Here is a 14,056-nt window from a genome sequence, read left to right on the forward strand (position 1 = left end):
AATTTGTTGGGATTCACATTAAGAGAACAAAAATTTGAACTCAAGCATTAAAATTCTAAATCTATCGTACCAGCTTCCTTCCTCTAAGGATGTCAGATTCATAGATCTCGAGTTTGAGAGATACTCTGGGAACATTGTTTGGAATGTCTAGTAGGGAACTGGTGAAAGAGGGCTCAGAAGTAAAGGCTGTCATCAGCATAGAAATGCTAATTTAATTTCTAGGGAGCTGATGAAGTCGCCATGACCCAGGACGTTTCTTTCCTTCCCTGTCAAGTGAGGACAAGTTTTCAGAATTATTAAGATTGTTTTGAGGAAAGCAATTGTAAAATAAAGGTTTTTCTGGCCTAAAAAAAAGTAAAGTGTAATTGTGAGTTAATTTTCCTTTTTGTCTACCAATCTCTCCAGAAATTAAAATCCTTTAAAATAAAACGACCTGCAGCTCTGACTTTCTTGGAGTCAGTCACTAGGTCCAAAACAATCCGGCCAAGGAACGTCAACACTCGTCGCCACACTGACACTGCGCATACCCGCAGCTTCCCGAGCTCTAGCAGAGCATTCCGCTGCGGACAGCCTCTGCCTGAAGGACCCCTCTCCCAGGCGCAGGGGCCTCCAAAACAGTCCGGACGAGTTTCTGAGCCGCCCCACTCTCGGTGGAAAGGAATAAAGCTCCGCCCCGAGGGCGTCCGAGGGGAGAGGGCCGCTCACTGCCCCTCCTTCCTCCCTCTCGGGGGTGGTTGTTGCTCCGTCAGGCAAAGGGCTCGGCCACCCACGAGGGGCTCTGTGACGTCACCGGCCCGGGGTCCTCGGCACGACTCCGTCCGCCCTTATAAAGGCCGCCAGCGCCGGCGCTGCTTCGGTAGTGGTCCGGCTGCTGCTCCGCGTCGTCCCGGGGGTCTTGCTCTCCCGTTGCCCGCCCCGTAGCCCACCCGGCCTTCTCGGCTCCGCCAGCTTGCCCGCCGGGGTCCCCGGGGATCCGGAACCGTAAGTGGCCTCGGCGCTGGGGAAGAGCAGAAGCCGCGGGGCGGCGGCCCGGGCGCTGCTGTGTGGCGGCGGCCTAGGCCTCGCCCGCTCCCTGCGGAGGTCGCGGGCCCCCAACCCCCTGGCCGCCCGGCCGGCCGGCCCTCGGAACGGCCGAGGCCCCGACGCTGCTTCCCTCCCCCGCCCCGGCCCGCTCGAGCCCCGACGTTGGCTTCCCACGCCACAGGCCCGGCGGCTTTCGGGCGCCCGGACTCGGTGTGCCCCGAGGCCGCTCCCAGCCCCGGCCCGGCCTGGCTCCCCGGGGCGGCCCTCCCCCTGCCCACTCCCACGGCGGGGTCTCAACTCGGCGTGCGACCCCCCCCCCCCCGGGCCCCTGCGGCCCTCGGCTCGCGCCTTCCGTCTTTGCGGGAGCAGCAGCTCCCGGGGAGCCCAGCCCAGCCCTGTGAGAAATAGGGAGAGGAAGGAGGGGGCTCCCTAGACTTCTTAATTCACCTGCTGTGGAGAAGGGCTTAGTTTTCTTTTCTCTCGTAAAAATTGTCGTGGAAAGGTAGGCGCATCCTGGAATTGGAGAACATTTCTGCATGTTGTTTATTTGCTTTTGCTGCAAAAGCTAGGTAAACAATATGACTGCGCCGTCCCGAGGACTGCTGCTTGCTCAGTGGTTGGGCCGCGGGCAGAGTGAAGGGAGAGTTGGTCGTTTTCTTAGGCGGATCGTAGCTTCTAGAATTAAGCTTTGGATCCCCTGGTTACTTAGCGAGAGGCCACAATTGCAAGGTAGCCGGAGGGGCGGGGATGTGTGTGTGGGGGGGTAGATTGTTGGCTGAGATGGTTCTTGGCAGCATAGCTTTTGCCAAGTTTCGCTGATGGACCCATAGAGCTCCCCCAGAGCAGAGTAGGTTATAAGCTCTGCAGTGCACCTAAGCTGATTAAGCATTAAAAGATTATACCTTCTTGATCTGTCAGATGATAAATTGACGTGGAAGGCATGGTAAAGAAGTAAATGGAAAATAATCCTTTCTTTGATTGGAGTTGCAAGACCTTTAATGAAAATGTTTAAAAAAAACCCCACTCTTTCCATGTTCTAAGTCAATAGTTTAATGCTTTTTAATGAAAATTTTCAGTATAGCTTACGGTCAGAATTGTCCTAAATAATTTTGCAGTCTCATTTTGCAATTTAAATTGGGAAGTATTAGAAATTTAAGACCTAGGTAGCTACTTCATCTTAGTACTGTTTAATTAAGAAAGGAGCAAATAAAGCAATTAGTATTCATAGACTTTGAAACATAAACTTGTCTTCCCTAAAGGTTAGGTGGCAAGTTTTTAGAGCATTCGCTTCTCTGGAAATAGGGTTTTTGCTTGGGGGGGAGGTGGTGATGTCAGTGTGTGGGGATGTTCTTTTCAGGTCTGATTACTAAATTGCTTTGAATTCTAGATTAACATGTCCCTTCAGTGCTATTTAAGTAGAGCTTAAGATCCAAGAGTAATCAGATATATTTGAAGTTTGTGACCAAGCAAATTTTGCTAATGACTTTTTTTTGATCTTGGCCAGATGGGAACTTACATAAATATTCTTATATAATGTCAGGTTTGTTGTAGTCCAAGACATGGTAAACAAAAAGTTCACTTCTCATTTGTATGTGCAAATTAATATTTTAACAGCTCTAGATTTGACTTCCTTTTGGACAAGCATTTTTTCTAAAATAGTCTTATTTAAGCCAAATCACGGTCTTCTTGGGGATGGAATGAGAATCTCTGTAATTTTGGAAAGTTGTTGGTTTTTATAAATCTGCTGCAGTGAAACTGGGCTTGGTTTGCAGGCAGTTTTGTATACCATACTCCTTGCTAATAAGGATAAGCAAGACAGCTTTTGTAAATTGTCTTCAGACATCTACTTTGAAGTACAGGAATGAAATCTTTTCAAAATGTGCATTTTTTTTAAAACAATAGCTTATTGCTGTTTTCTTGTTACTTACAAAAATTGTTTTCACTGTACTAACATTTTGTTTAGAGGAACTGGGCCATCCATTCTTCCCATTTTTTCAACTCCGCATTCAACTTTTTTTTTTTTTTTTTTTTTTTTTTTTTTTTTTTTTAGGTTTTTGCCAGGCAAAATGGGGTTGAGTGGCTTGCCCAAAGGCCACACGAGCTAGGTAATTATTAAGTGTCAGGTACTCCTGACTCCATGGCCGGTGCTTTATCCACTGCACCACCTAGCCGCCCCCCACATTCAATTTTCAAGATGATTTTCCCTCATTTGAATCAGTTTAAAAATTTTTTCCAGCTATGAAATGTGCAGTGTATTTAATGAGTCTACAATATACATTTTAATTTCACAGATCATTTTCACTTAATGTAAAACTTAGCAGATGTCTTAAGTTTTTTTTAATCTAGAGCTAGACTCTTTTAGAGAATGAATCCCCAGAATGTGTAAAAGTAGGTGTAAAAGAACCAAAACCTAGATACACCAATGTAAATGATAACAGTAAAATGCTTTTGGACTGAGATTAACTTAGTGACATCTTGTGTGCAAAAAATTTGCAGCAATTAAGCCAGTGTAGTTATTGTAAATTCAAGGGGAGAGTTAACTGAGGAGTAAGGAGAGGGTCAGATTTTGAAGAAGGGTTTTTAGATGGTAAAATGAAGATTTTAATTTGTTCATGAAAATTAATAGGGAGCTACTGAATTGAATTGAGGTTGGTTTGGGGAGGGGGGGTAATTAATATGATCAAACCTAAAATTATCTAGTTCCCTTTGCTTATATGGGAAAGTTGCAGTATTTTTTGAAATTAAAAAATTGAGTCCCACTAATGCTCATACATTCATCAGGTATGTACAAATAAGTATGTTGTAGAGCATGTGTTTGTTTCTGTGTGTATATCTCAGACTAAGTAGTTCTTGACTTTTAATTCAAAGTAAAATTTTATTTAAAAAGATGATTTTGGGATCTTTGGATAACAAACTGGTTTGTGTAGCTAACTCCAATTAAGTTTCTTAGAAATAGTTATTTTAAAATTTTTGATGATTTCAAATACCCAAGTTTCCTCATGTGAAGAAGTCATCTGCTTGCTAAAATTGCTGTATTGTTAAGACAAGTCTGGGGTGAAATTTAAGCTCCTACAAGCTTATCAAGCCGCCTTCTATCCATAGTCTTTCATTCAAGTATGTGTAATATTTCATTGGGATATATGTTAAATGAACATAAGTGACTCATTTCTGTTCCAAACCTATTTTTGCTGGCAGGATTCATGGGAAACTACAAATTTATCTGAAAGTTTCAGCAGATGTGGTTAGGTTGTAATGATCTGGCTGTGGTAGATGTTCAGCAGAGAAAGGAAAAGAGCATCTATCTTCACAATTGTTCAGTTAAAAGCTATCTTCAGGTTCACTTGCAAGCTATGTAGAAATGGTTTCTAAATGTGGTGTTTGTTTTTTGGTTTTTTTTTGGACTAGCTTGGGGGAGCCTAACAGTTGTCTCAAAATAATTGTGGGCACAAATTCTATTTAAGTAGTTATTTTAAATCAGAAGCGATGGTAATCTCATGCTCTGAAACTTGCCTCACCATAGTGAATAATTTTTGTGTTTTAGATGCCTTCAATTAAGTTGCAGAGCTCTGATGGAGAGATATTTGAAGTTGATGTTGAAATTGCAAAACAGTCTGTAACTATCAAGACCATGTTGGAAGGTAAGACTTATATTTTTACTTGACCATTCAGAAACTGGGTGAAGACTTTTCTTGCTAGCAAATGGGAAGTGGTAGAATGTTGAATCTAAGTTTGATGGTCTGTATTCAGATTCTGTTTCCTAGAAAGTGGAAATCAGACTAACTTTGTACTATATAATGTTTACCTATAGAGGGTTCCATGTAATAACAAAGAATTTTAAAGATGGTTTGATTAATAATGACTTAGACACCAGCTAAGATTAAAAGCATTTTAATATATCTGATAAGTTACTAGATTTAATAGAGGATTAAAAAGATGAGTGAGTGAACCCATCTCTATGCCTTAGAAGTTTATAACCTTTGAAGAAAACATCTAAGTATTATAGAAATACATTTACAGGGTTATGGGGGGTTGGGGTGGGGGGAGGTGAGAGGAGACAGTAGCAGTTGGGCTGACAGATAAATTAAAGACCTAGTGCTTGAGTTGATTTTTAAAGGAAAATCAGATGAGTCCTCAAGTTGAGCGAAGGGGGGGATGTAGGTTTAATGTTTGCCTTTCAAATAAAAACTTAAAAATTAAAAAGTAGTGATGCCAATTTTACAGTGAGTGTGTATGTATTTTAAAATCAAAAATAATTGCCAGTACAAATTAAATTCTATATTGATATATGGTCACTAGTCGCTATCAGTATTATATTTTTAAATTGGTTAACTATTTAGGAAGAACAAATATCTTTACACTTCAAGAAATAAAAAATATTAACCAGTTCTCTGGGTGGGAAGGGAGCTTACTTTTTTTCATTTGTTTTCTTAATACTCTTTCCCTTTTCAGCCTCAAATTCCCTCCCTTCATAACTTCATATGGCTTTGCCATTTATATGTTTATCCTGCTTTGTTATAGGTCATTTACAGTACTTTATTTTATTAGTAAGCACTTTGGGAAAACCTCGTCTTCCCTATCATAATTTATCTTTGTTCTACTGTGCCTTGAACACTTTTCACATGTGCAAAAATAATAAATAAGCCAAATTTTGAGTATTTTAATTAAGAGTAAACATTGCTGCATAGTTTTGTTTTTGTTTTTGTTTTTGGTCCTGGTGAGAAAGGTAATAAATAGGTAGTTAAGAAAGGTGAGCCTGCTTGAATTTTAGGAGATATAAATGCAAATACTTTGACCTTCTTTGGTTGCCTAAATGGATACTTGGGTAGAGAATGAGGCATGCTTAGTTTCATCTTTGTCCTTATCTGGAACACTTTTAATAAAGCCTGTTTTATGCTACTCTGGAATAGCTTTTGCCAATGTAAAAGGATATGTCTTTTTAAAAACTTGTTTTTCCTTGGCATCCTATTACTGAAGTGAATGAACCAATTTAGTTAAGACTTAGCAACAATCAGGTTGTTCTGTTCTCTCTTCATGATAAAATTCTTCAAGGAGTAAAGATGATTTGTTTTATCTTAGTTTTGTATTATTTAGGTGGAACAGATGTTTTGAGGATTGCCATTCAGTGAAACTAAAGATTTATTATTTCCTTGCACACTGATTATGGGCTTTATATAACTTAGAAAATGGGATCACTTAGAACAGTCATAAAATCTTGGCAAAAGTACTTGGAGTGATCAAATTCATGTCTAGGTGTGATAACCAAGTGTGTTCAGGCAACTTAAAAAGTTCTTGAAATTAAATACCTTAAAAGAACTTTATATCCTTTGATGAGCTATTTTACTATGATTTTAAAGCACTAATTTTGAACATCATTGTAAATCTTGAGTTTCAATATAAGTTTATAAATACTAGAGGCATGATGTCTTTCATAATCATAAAATTAACTTTCAGTCAAAAAAAGTGGTTTTTGTAACTAAAAAAAAGCCCCACAGAAGTTAATTTTAGAACAGATGACTATTTGTTCATAATGTATTCATACCTTATCTTTTTAGCTCTGGTAGCCTAAAGAGCTTTAACTCTTCATCACCTTGGTATGAACTTAAAAGAAACAAAACTTTAAAATTCAGATTTGTTTGTTTATGGCATAATTTGCTTCTCATTTTGGTTCCATATCTTTTGGGGAATTGGCAATATACAGTACTATAATTTAACCAAAGAGTTTTTATGGTCACATGATAAAGAATTGGTTGACTTACTGTCAGAATTTGTTGTAGCAACCTTTATAAGAATTGTAAAGACTTTGATAGATGAACTTTTAAAACAGAAAATTACCCCTGGATCAGAAATGTTTAGTCTTATTTTCTCAATTTGTAAAAAGAGCATTACGGTTGCTCCTAAATTTCAAATAAAGAGCTTAATTTTTGAAAAATCCTGTGAATTTTTAGATCTGGGAATGGATGATGAAGGGGATGATGATCCAGTTCCTCTACCAAATGTTAATGCAGCAATATTAAAAAAGGTAAGTTCTATTAATTATTCCAAGTAACCAGTAGCAGTGATTTTTCATTTACAAATAGGGGGCTTAACTAAAGGTTGTTTCTATTCCAACTATTTTTTCTGATATCTTTAACAGATTCTTTTTTTTTTTTTTTTGCAAGGCAATGGGGTTAAGTGGCTTGCCCAAGGCCACACAGCTAGGTAATTATTAAGTGTCTGAGGCTGAATTTGAACTCAGGTACTCCTGACTCCAAGGCCATTGCTCTATCCACTGTGCCACCTAGTCACCCCTTTAACAGATTCTTAAAGACAGTATTATAGGGATTTTGAGAGATTTATTCAAATACCTACTTTGCCTCCTAATATTTGTGGAACTTTAGGTACATTATTTTATCTCTTGAACATTTTACTTTTTTCCATTTGGGAAAATTATTTTACTTCTTGACTATTTTTCTTCATTTGATAAACTAAAGTTTGGACTTAATCCTCTGAAGTCTTTTATACCTTCTTGAAATTATTTTCTGTTGTGTTGCATTATTTTTATTAAGTGTTATCTGTTCCCTATCCACAGAATATACCATATGCTTTTTGAGGGCAGGGGTGGTTTTGATTTTTATCTTTGTAATGAAAAAAATTCCAGTTCTAAATCTAGAATTTTGATATCTTTAGAAAATTTTGTTTAAGCCAGGTCACACATCCCTTTCCCCTTCCATGAATTTTCATACTGTGTAATATGATCTGCCCAGTGTGCTGATTCATTTCTATTCTGTCAATAATGTGTTAATGTTTCTAAATATGAGGAATTTACCATGACAGACCAGTGTGAGTATATTTTTATATATGTGTGTATACACTTGTATGTGTGTAATGTATGTAAATGATATGAGATAGGATAGGTAAAGTCTCAAAACTAGTTAAGATTCTTGATCAGGAGCATATTCTTATTTTAAAAGGATGATTTTGCAAAGGATGGTCTTTTCCCAAAGCCTTTTGGGAAGTAATGATTTATATTGAATAATGTGCTTAAGTGTTGACATTCAATGACCAGCCCTTGGATCTTTGATAATAGGTTTGTATTGTTCTGATTGTTGGCTAAATTAGATCTTAAATTGTGAGTATAATAGTCAGTTCAGCTGAGTCCTTTTTTTAATATCCTCTGTGTGCTAGCTACGACCACAGTCAATAATAAAGCATTATAAAAACATAAAAGCATTATATAAATATATGTTGTATATCATATGAATTATATATGGGTCAGTATAAAATGCTATGTATATATATATGTATATATACATATATATACTGTATAGAGAGAGATTCAGATATGTTTCTATATGTAGACATAGATATCTATATGAATACAATGAATAAAACAGTCTCTAGAAAGGAGCTTACATTCTAATGGAAGTGGGAGGTGTGTGTGTGTATGTATACAATAGTATAGAGTATTTTGGGATAAAGTAATTTTTTCTTATGGTATGAATAGACTGATTCTAGTAAGCAGTTGATCAGTAAAGGTTTTATGTAAATGATAGTGTTTGAGCTGCCTTGAAGATAGCAGTTTTATGACAGAGATAAGGAGAGTGAATTGCAGGCAGTGGTGGGATGTCCTGTGAAAGGCACAGAATGGGAGATGGAATGACTTATATGAGAAACAGAAAAGGTCAGTTTGGCTGGATCACAGTGTAGGAAGGGAAATGTGGTAAGCATTTTGCTAAATGCTTTTCAGATATTACACTGGGATGGATATAGTGCCTGATTTCCATTTTTAGCTGAGAAAACTTTAGGGAAGACCTAATGGTGAAGAGACTTTCCCAGGGCCTCATTGCTTGAAGTGTCTGAGTTAAGATTTGAACTCCCAGGTGCTCTCTATTTCCACTATATTCCCTAGGGGAATCTATATTTTCAGTGTGTTTAGAAATATGCCTGGGACCAGGTAGTGAAGAATTTTTATATTTGAGCCTAGACACTAAAGGGAGCCTTTGTGTAGGAAATTTACATGGTCAGATTTATTAGGAAAATCTCTTTTGCAGCACTAGTATGGAGAGTTGATTGGAGCAGGAAGATGCTATCCCATGAGACCAAGTAAGAGGCTGTTGTTATGATCTAGGCAAGAAGTGATAAGAACCTGAACTAAGGTAATATGACTTTGTAGGCCTTTCCTCTAAGGAGTTGAATGGTGGGAGAGATTATAGAAATAGGAATGCAGGCAAGATTTGGAAAATGATTTGGATATGTGTGTGAAGGGGGAGAGTTGAAGATGATTCATGCTCGGAAAAAAATCTTGGGAGACTGGAGAATGTTGTATTTTCAAGAAAAATGGGGGGGGGTTGCTTGGAGGCAAGGGAAGATGAATTGTTTTAGACATACTAAGTTTGAAATGTCTCCTGAAGCATACATATTTACTAAGATATCCCTAAGCCAATTTTTGATTCAACTTTTGATTTTTGTGGGTCTTATGAGGTGAAGTTTCCCTTGAGAAACATCCACAGTTAGAGTTGGAATATGAATAATGAAGCCAGTAAAGAGGATAGATCAGAGAATAGACTCCTCAATAGGAGAACCAGGAGAAGAGTAATGAATGGTGTCATGAAAACTCAGAGATGAGGAAAGAAAAGATGACCAAGGATCAACTATGGCATATAGATTGAAAAGGATTTAGAATGAAAAAAGATTATGAAAGATACAATTTACACAATCATTGTTTTCAGCTGAATTAATGGAAATTGGAAGTCATATTGGAAAAGGTTGAAAAGGGAGAGGAAAGGAAACATTTCTTTTTTTAGAAGTTTAGCTGAAAAAAGAAGGAAAGTTTAATGATTTGAGGGTTGGGGGAGGGAGGGGTGTGATTATCTAGTTTTGATGTGGAAACAAAAAGGACTGTGAACAATATTAAGAATCATATTCATGTTGTGGCCAAAAAAATTTGGTCTGAGTTGTTAAAAAATATATATTGATACTTGGACAACTAACACTGTTACATAAGACCCCTATTGTACAGCCTTTCCTGGAATATATCTTTAATGAGCCCCACTCCATTGAAGCATTGGAGAATGGGCCTTCTGGGGAAGGGTTTACCCTTATCAAATTTGCATCAACAAATACCAGTTTTCCAGATCCATTAGCATTGTGACAATTATACTTTACAGGATTTGGGGTTTTTATTAGAGATGACTCAGAAATTTTTTTTTTTTAAGGTTTTGGCAAGGCAAATGGGGTTAAGTGGTTTGCCCAAGGCCACACAGCTAGGTAATCATTAAGTGTCTGAGACTGGATTTGAACCCAGGTACTTCTGACTCCAAGGCCAGTGCTTTATCCATTATGCCACCTAGCCGCCCCCAGAAAATTTTTATTAAATTGGCAATTAGTAAACATTACTAACTTAGAAAATAGTATGTCAATGATCTGGAAAAATATTGTAGCTTATTCCATTTTCATTGCTTCTTTCTTCAATGAAAACAAGTTTGATTTCATTTCGATTTTGGAAAAATATTTCCAGTCATTATTAAAGTGAGCTCTTATTTGAATAATTGTAAATACTTAAACCCCTTGGTCTTGCTTCAAGCCTTTTGTTTTTTGTATTTAGGTAATTCAGTGGTGCACCCATCACAAGGATGATCCTCCTCCTCCTGAGGATGATGAGAACAAAGAGAAGCGAACAGATGATATTCCAGTTTGGGACCAAGAATTCCTGAAAGTTGACCAAGGAACCCTTTTTGAGCTTATTCTGGTATGTGGGTATATGTATGGGGTTTGTATTACAGAAAATTATGAGTCAGAAATCTTTTAAGAGAGTTTAAATCCACTCACTTAATTAAACTTTGGGGGAGGAGGGTAAGTTTTGGTTTTCTTTGGTCAACAAAATAACAGCTAGATCTCATTTTACTTTCAAGTAAGTAGTTTGTTTAAAAATACTGTATATGATTTAAATGAATTTTAAAAAAAATCTTAAATCCCTAATTTACTCTGGTAAAATTTTCCTTTTAAATTTTTTGAAGCTAAAAACAAAACAAAAAAAATTTTTTGAAGCTAGCCCTGATTGGCTATTGATATTTCGTTGTATTCTTAAATTGTAGAAAATAATGTTTAAAATGGTTATGAGGATTATATTTTTTTTTAAGAAAGATTTTATTTATTTTTACAATTTTCCCCCTATTCTTGCCTCCCCCCTATGAGGATTATATTTAAGAAAAAATATCATTCACAGGCTGCAAACTACTTAGACATTAAAGGTTTGCTTGATGTCACATGCAAGACTGTTGCAAATATGATCAAGGGAAAAACTCCAGAAGAGATTCGCAAAACATTCAATATCAAGAATGACTTTACTGAAGAGGAAGAAGCCCAGGTATTCTATAAGCTTTTTAAGAAATAAAATAGCCTAGTGTTTTTGAAGTAGTATCAAGATATTATTCCTATCTCACTGTGTGTGTGTTTGTGTGCGTGTGTGTGCGCGACATGTTATCCACCTCATTTTATAACTTTCTGAAGTTATGAATTGTATTTATTAGTTTGTCAGGTTGCTATTTAAGACATAAATGCAACTTATATAATTATTTATCCTAGGAAAAATACTGACCTCTCTGAACTGGGTTAGTATGACATATGACCAGTTGGCTTGGTTTGTAAACTTGTTAGGTTTTATAATTACCATTTTTCCTGACCATATTTAATGTGCATATTTGTCTTTTTTTATATTTATCTTTTCAAACAGGATTTGCTAGATAACTTTATAGACAGAACATTGTAAAATGGGTTTTTATTGATAACTACTGTCAATTTAAGGGCATGTGACAGCATTAACAAAATGTCACCTCTTAAATTTTCAATATCTGTTCATTGCTTCTTAGGACCTATCAATTTTTGACTCCCCTTTCCTTTCCAGTCTTATTTCCTTTTTACTCTCATAGCAAGAGAGAAAAGACTCGTGAACCAGAAACCATTTAACATTCTGAACCCTGTCAACCTAAAATCTCACTCCCCCTCCCAGTTTTTTAGTCAAAGTATTTATTTTCCTTAATATTTCCTTTTAAAATAAATGAGAAGGAATTATTTCAAGTTTCTAAGAAAGTTGCTGAATAAATTGTGTGGTGGTTTATGTAACTAATAGTATTTTTAAACTTGTTTATAACTGAAAATTTTTTTATTTATAGGTACGCAAAGAGAACCAATGGTGTGAAGAAAAGTGAAGTTTTGTGCCTGTTGACACTGTAACACTGTAAGGATCGTTCCAAATAACTAGTTGCACTGCTCTGTTTATAATTGTTAATATTAGACAAATGCAGCAGCAAATCCGTTGTATTAGCAGGATATCAATCGTTCCCATTGCATGTGTAGTGTTTTTTGAGTCCAGAGTCTAATCCTATGACTGTTTTAACCAGTATAATCAAAAGTCTTTTTACTTTGGTCTGAATAAAACTGAAACTGTGTGGGTTCTGTATGGAAAGTGGCACTTTTGGCTTTCCTTTTATTTTGTAAAGCAATTTGTCCAGTTATTGTCTAGCTTTAAACTTCAGTTTTCTTGCTATCTGACTTGCCCTTTAAGGAACATTGGCATTGTAAATAAAACCACTTGGAAAAGTTTTCCACAATAGAATTAACAAAGTGTTATCTTTATTCATGAGCTTGAAACAGGCAAAAGGCTAATTTAGGTAAAAGTTTTGAATGGTTTTTCTCCACAGATGTTTTTTTCCAGTTCCTCAGAGTGAAAAAATAGAGAACTACTGGTATAGATTAGACTAGCCCTGAGGTTTCCTTAAATGGAATGTATCTGTTTTGAATGCTGTCAAACTTAAGAGTGTTTTTTGCAAACTGGAGGCCCAGTTACTAACCAGCAAGCAGCTTGTAGTTATTTGGCAGAAATGTGAAATAGATAAAGTTGTTAAGCTTTTCATAATTAAACAAGACACTTAACCCAGTTGGTGTGGTCATCCTTTTATAATAAGTATTCCCATTTGTGGGGAAAATTCATCTACTACTTGTTTGTGAAATGAGTTTAACTCAGTGTTTTAAAAAAGTTACCCTTTGCAAATGTTTAAAAAAAATCTAAACCAATAAAAGGCAATTCTATTATTAAATTCCCTAGTGATGGGGGGATTTTAAAATGGTTCTCTAATCATCTCATATATAAAGATTTTAGATTAATGGCTTTTGCAAGAAATATGCCTTATCTGGGAAATGAAAGCTACAGAAAGCCATCACCTTCATGACTTTGTGTTAAATATCTAGAGGTCTTTTTCTTATCAACTTTGGTGCTGATTGCCACTGTAGGGGTACTACTTTCCCTCTGCCTAATTGCCAGCAAATTACTACCTCTTTTTTAACTATATAAAACCTTCCCCCTCAACATCGGTTTTTCCTTTATCCTCCTCACTATTATCTCTATTTCATCCTCTTCCCTTGCTTGGTGTTATTTGAAATTCTCCCTCTCCTTCACCCCACCCCCCACCCCTCCATTGTTAAGTTTTTTCATCCTTGATCTTTTCTCATGTTTCTCTCATTTCCATGTTAATTGATATACTAGACTTTTTTCAGCATATCCCTTGGCCTTCCTTTTCCCAAGCTTGAGTGTATCTCTCAAACAATATAGTATGCCAAGAGGAGGCAACATTATTTATATGCTTCCATTCTCTCCTTGCTGTAGTAAATCACTCAACTTCTCCTTTGATAACCATAATCAGATTATGTCAACCCATTCAGATTGCTGCTCACAATTTACTGATGATGTCATTTTTCTTCACTTTTTGATAGATTCAGCCCCTGGTGACTTACTTCTTCAGCCCAGCTCTTGTACTTTTCCTTGTTAGTGGCATAAATATTCATATTGATTTCTTTTGGGAAGAATTTTAGTAAGCCATTCTGTCTAATCTCTTCTCAGCCCCGAAATGCACAATCCTAATTTAACATTAAAATGCCTGGGTCTTTTTTTTTTTTTTTTTTGCAAGGCAATGGGGTTAAGTGGCTTGCCCAAGGCCACACAGCTAGGTAATTATTAAGTGTCTGAGGCCGGATTTGAACTCAGGTACTCCTGACTCCA

General features: G+C 36.9%; 1 protein-coding gene across 1 annotated transcript; it reads left to right on the plus strand.

The window, feature by feature from the left end:
- Positions 1–825: 825 nt before the first annotated feature.
- Positions 826–12,937, plus strand: SKP1 (S-phase kinase associated protein 1). The gene is made up of 6 exons (XM_074213561.1): positions 826–981; positions 4,565–4,661; positions 6,969–7,042; positions 10,607–10,750; positions 11,228–11,368; positions 12,174–12,937. Exons 2-6 carry the CDS (start codon positions 4,565–4,567, stop codon positions 12,207–12,209), a joined length of 492 nt encoding a protein of 163 aa, XP_074069662.1. The 5' UTR covers positions 826–981; the 3' UTR covers positions 12,210–12,937.
- Positions 12,938–14,056: the final 1,119 nt, after the last annotated feature.

This window comes from Macrotis lagotis, chromosome 1 (genome assembly GCF_037893015.1).
Source record: "Macrotis lagotis isolate mMagLag1 chromosome 1, bilby.v1.9.chrom.fasta, whole genome shotgun sequence".
Taxonomy (NCBI): Eukaryota; Metazoa; Chordata; class Mammalia; order Peramelemorphia; family Peramelidae; genus Macrotis; species Macrotis lagotis.

What these genes read in the sequence shown, in the direction of transcription:
- SKP1 (XM_074213561.1), top strand. Translation starts at nt 4,565, where the DNA reads ATGCCTTCAATTAAGTTGCAGAGCTCTGATGGAGAGATATTTGAAGTT. An exon ending in TATCAAGACCATGTTGGAAG is followed by an intron (nt 4,662 to 6,968) that starts GTAAGACTTATA and finishes GTGAATTTTTAG; the next exon opens with ATCTGGGAATGGATGATGAA. An exon ending in CTGAAGAGGAAGAAGCCCAG is followed by an intron (nt 11,369 to 12,173) that starts GTATTCTATAAG and finishes TTTTATTTATAG; the next exon opens with GTACGCAAAGAGAACCAATG.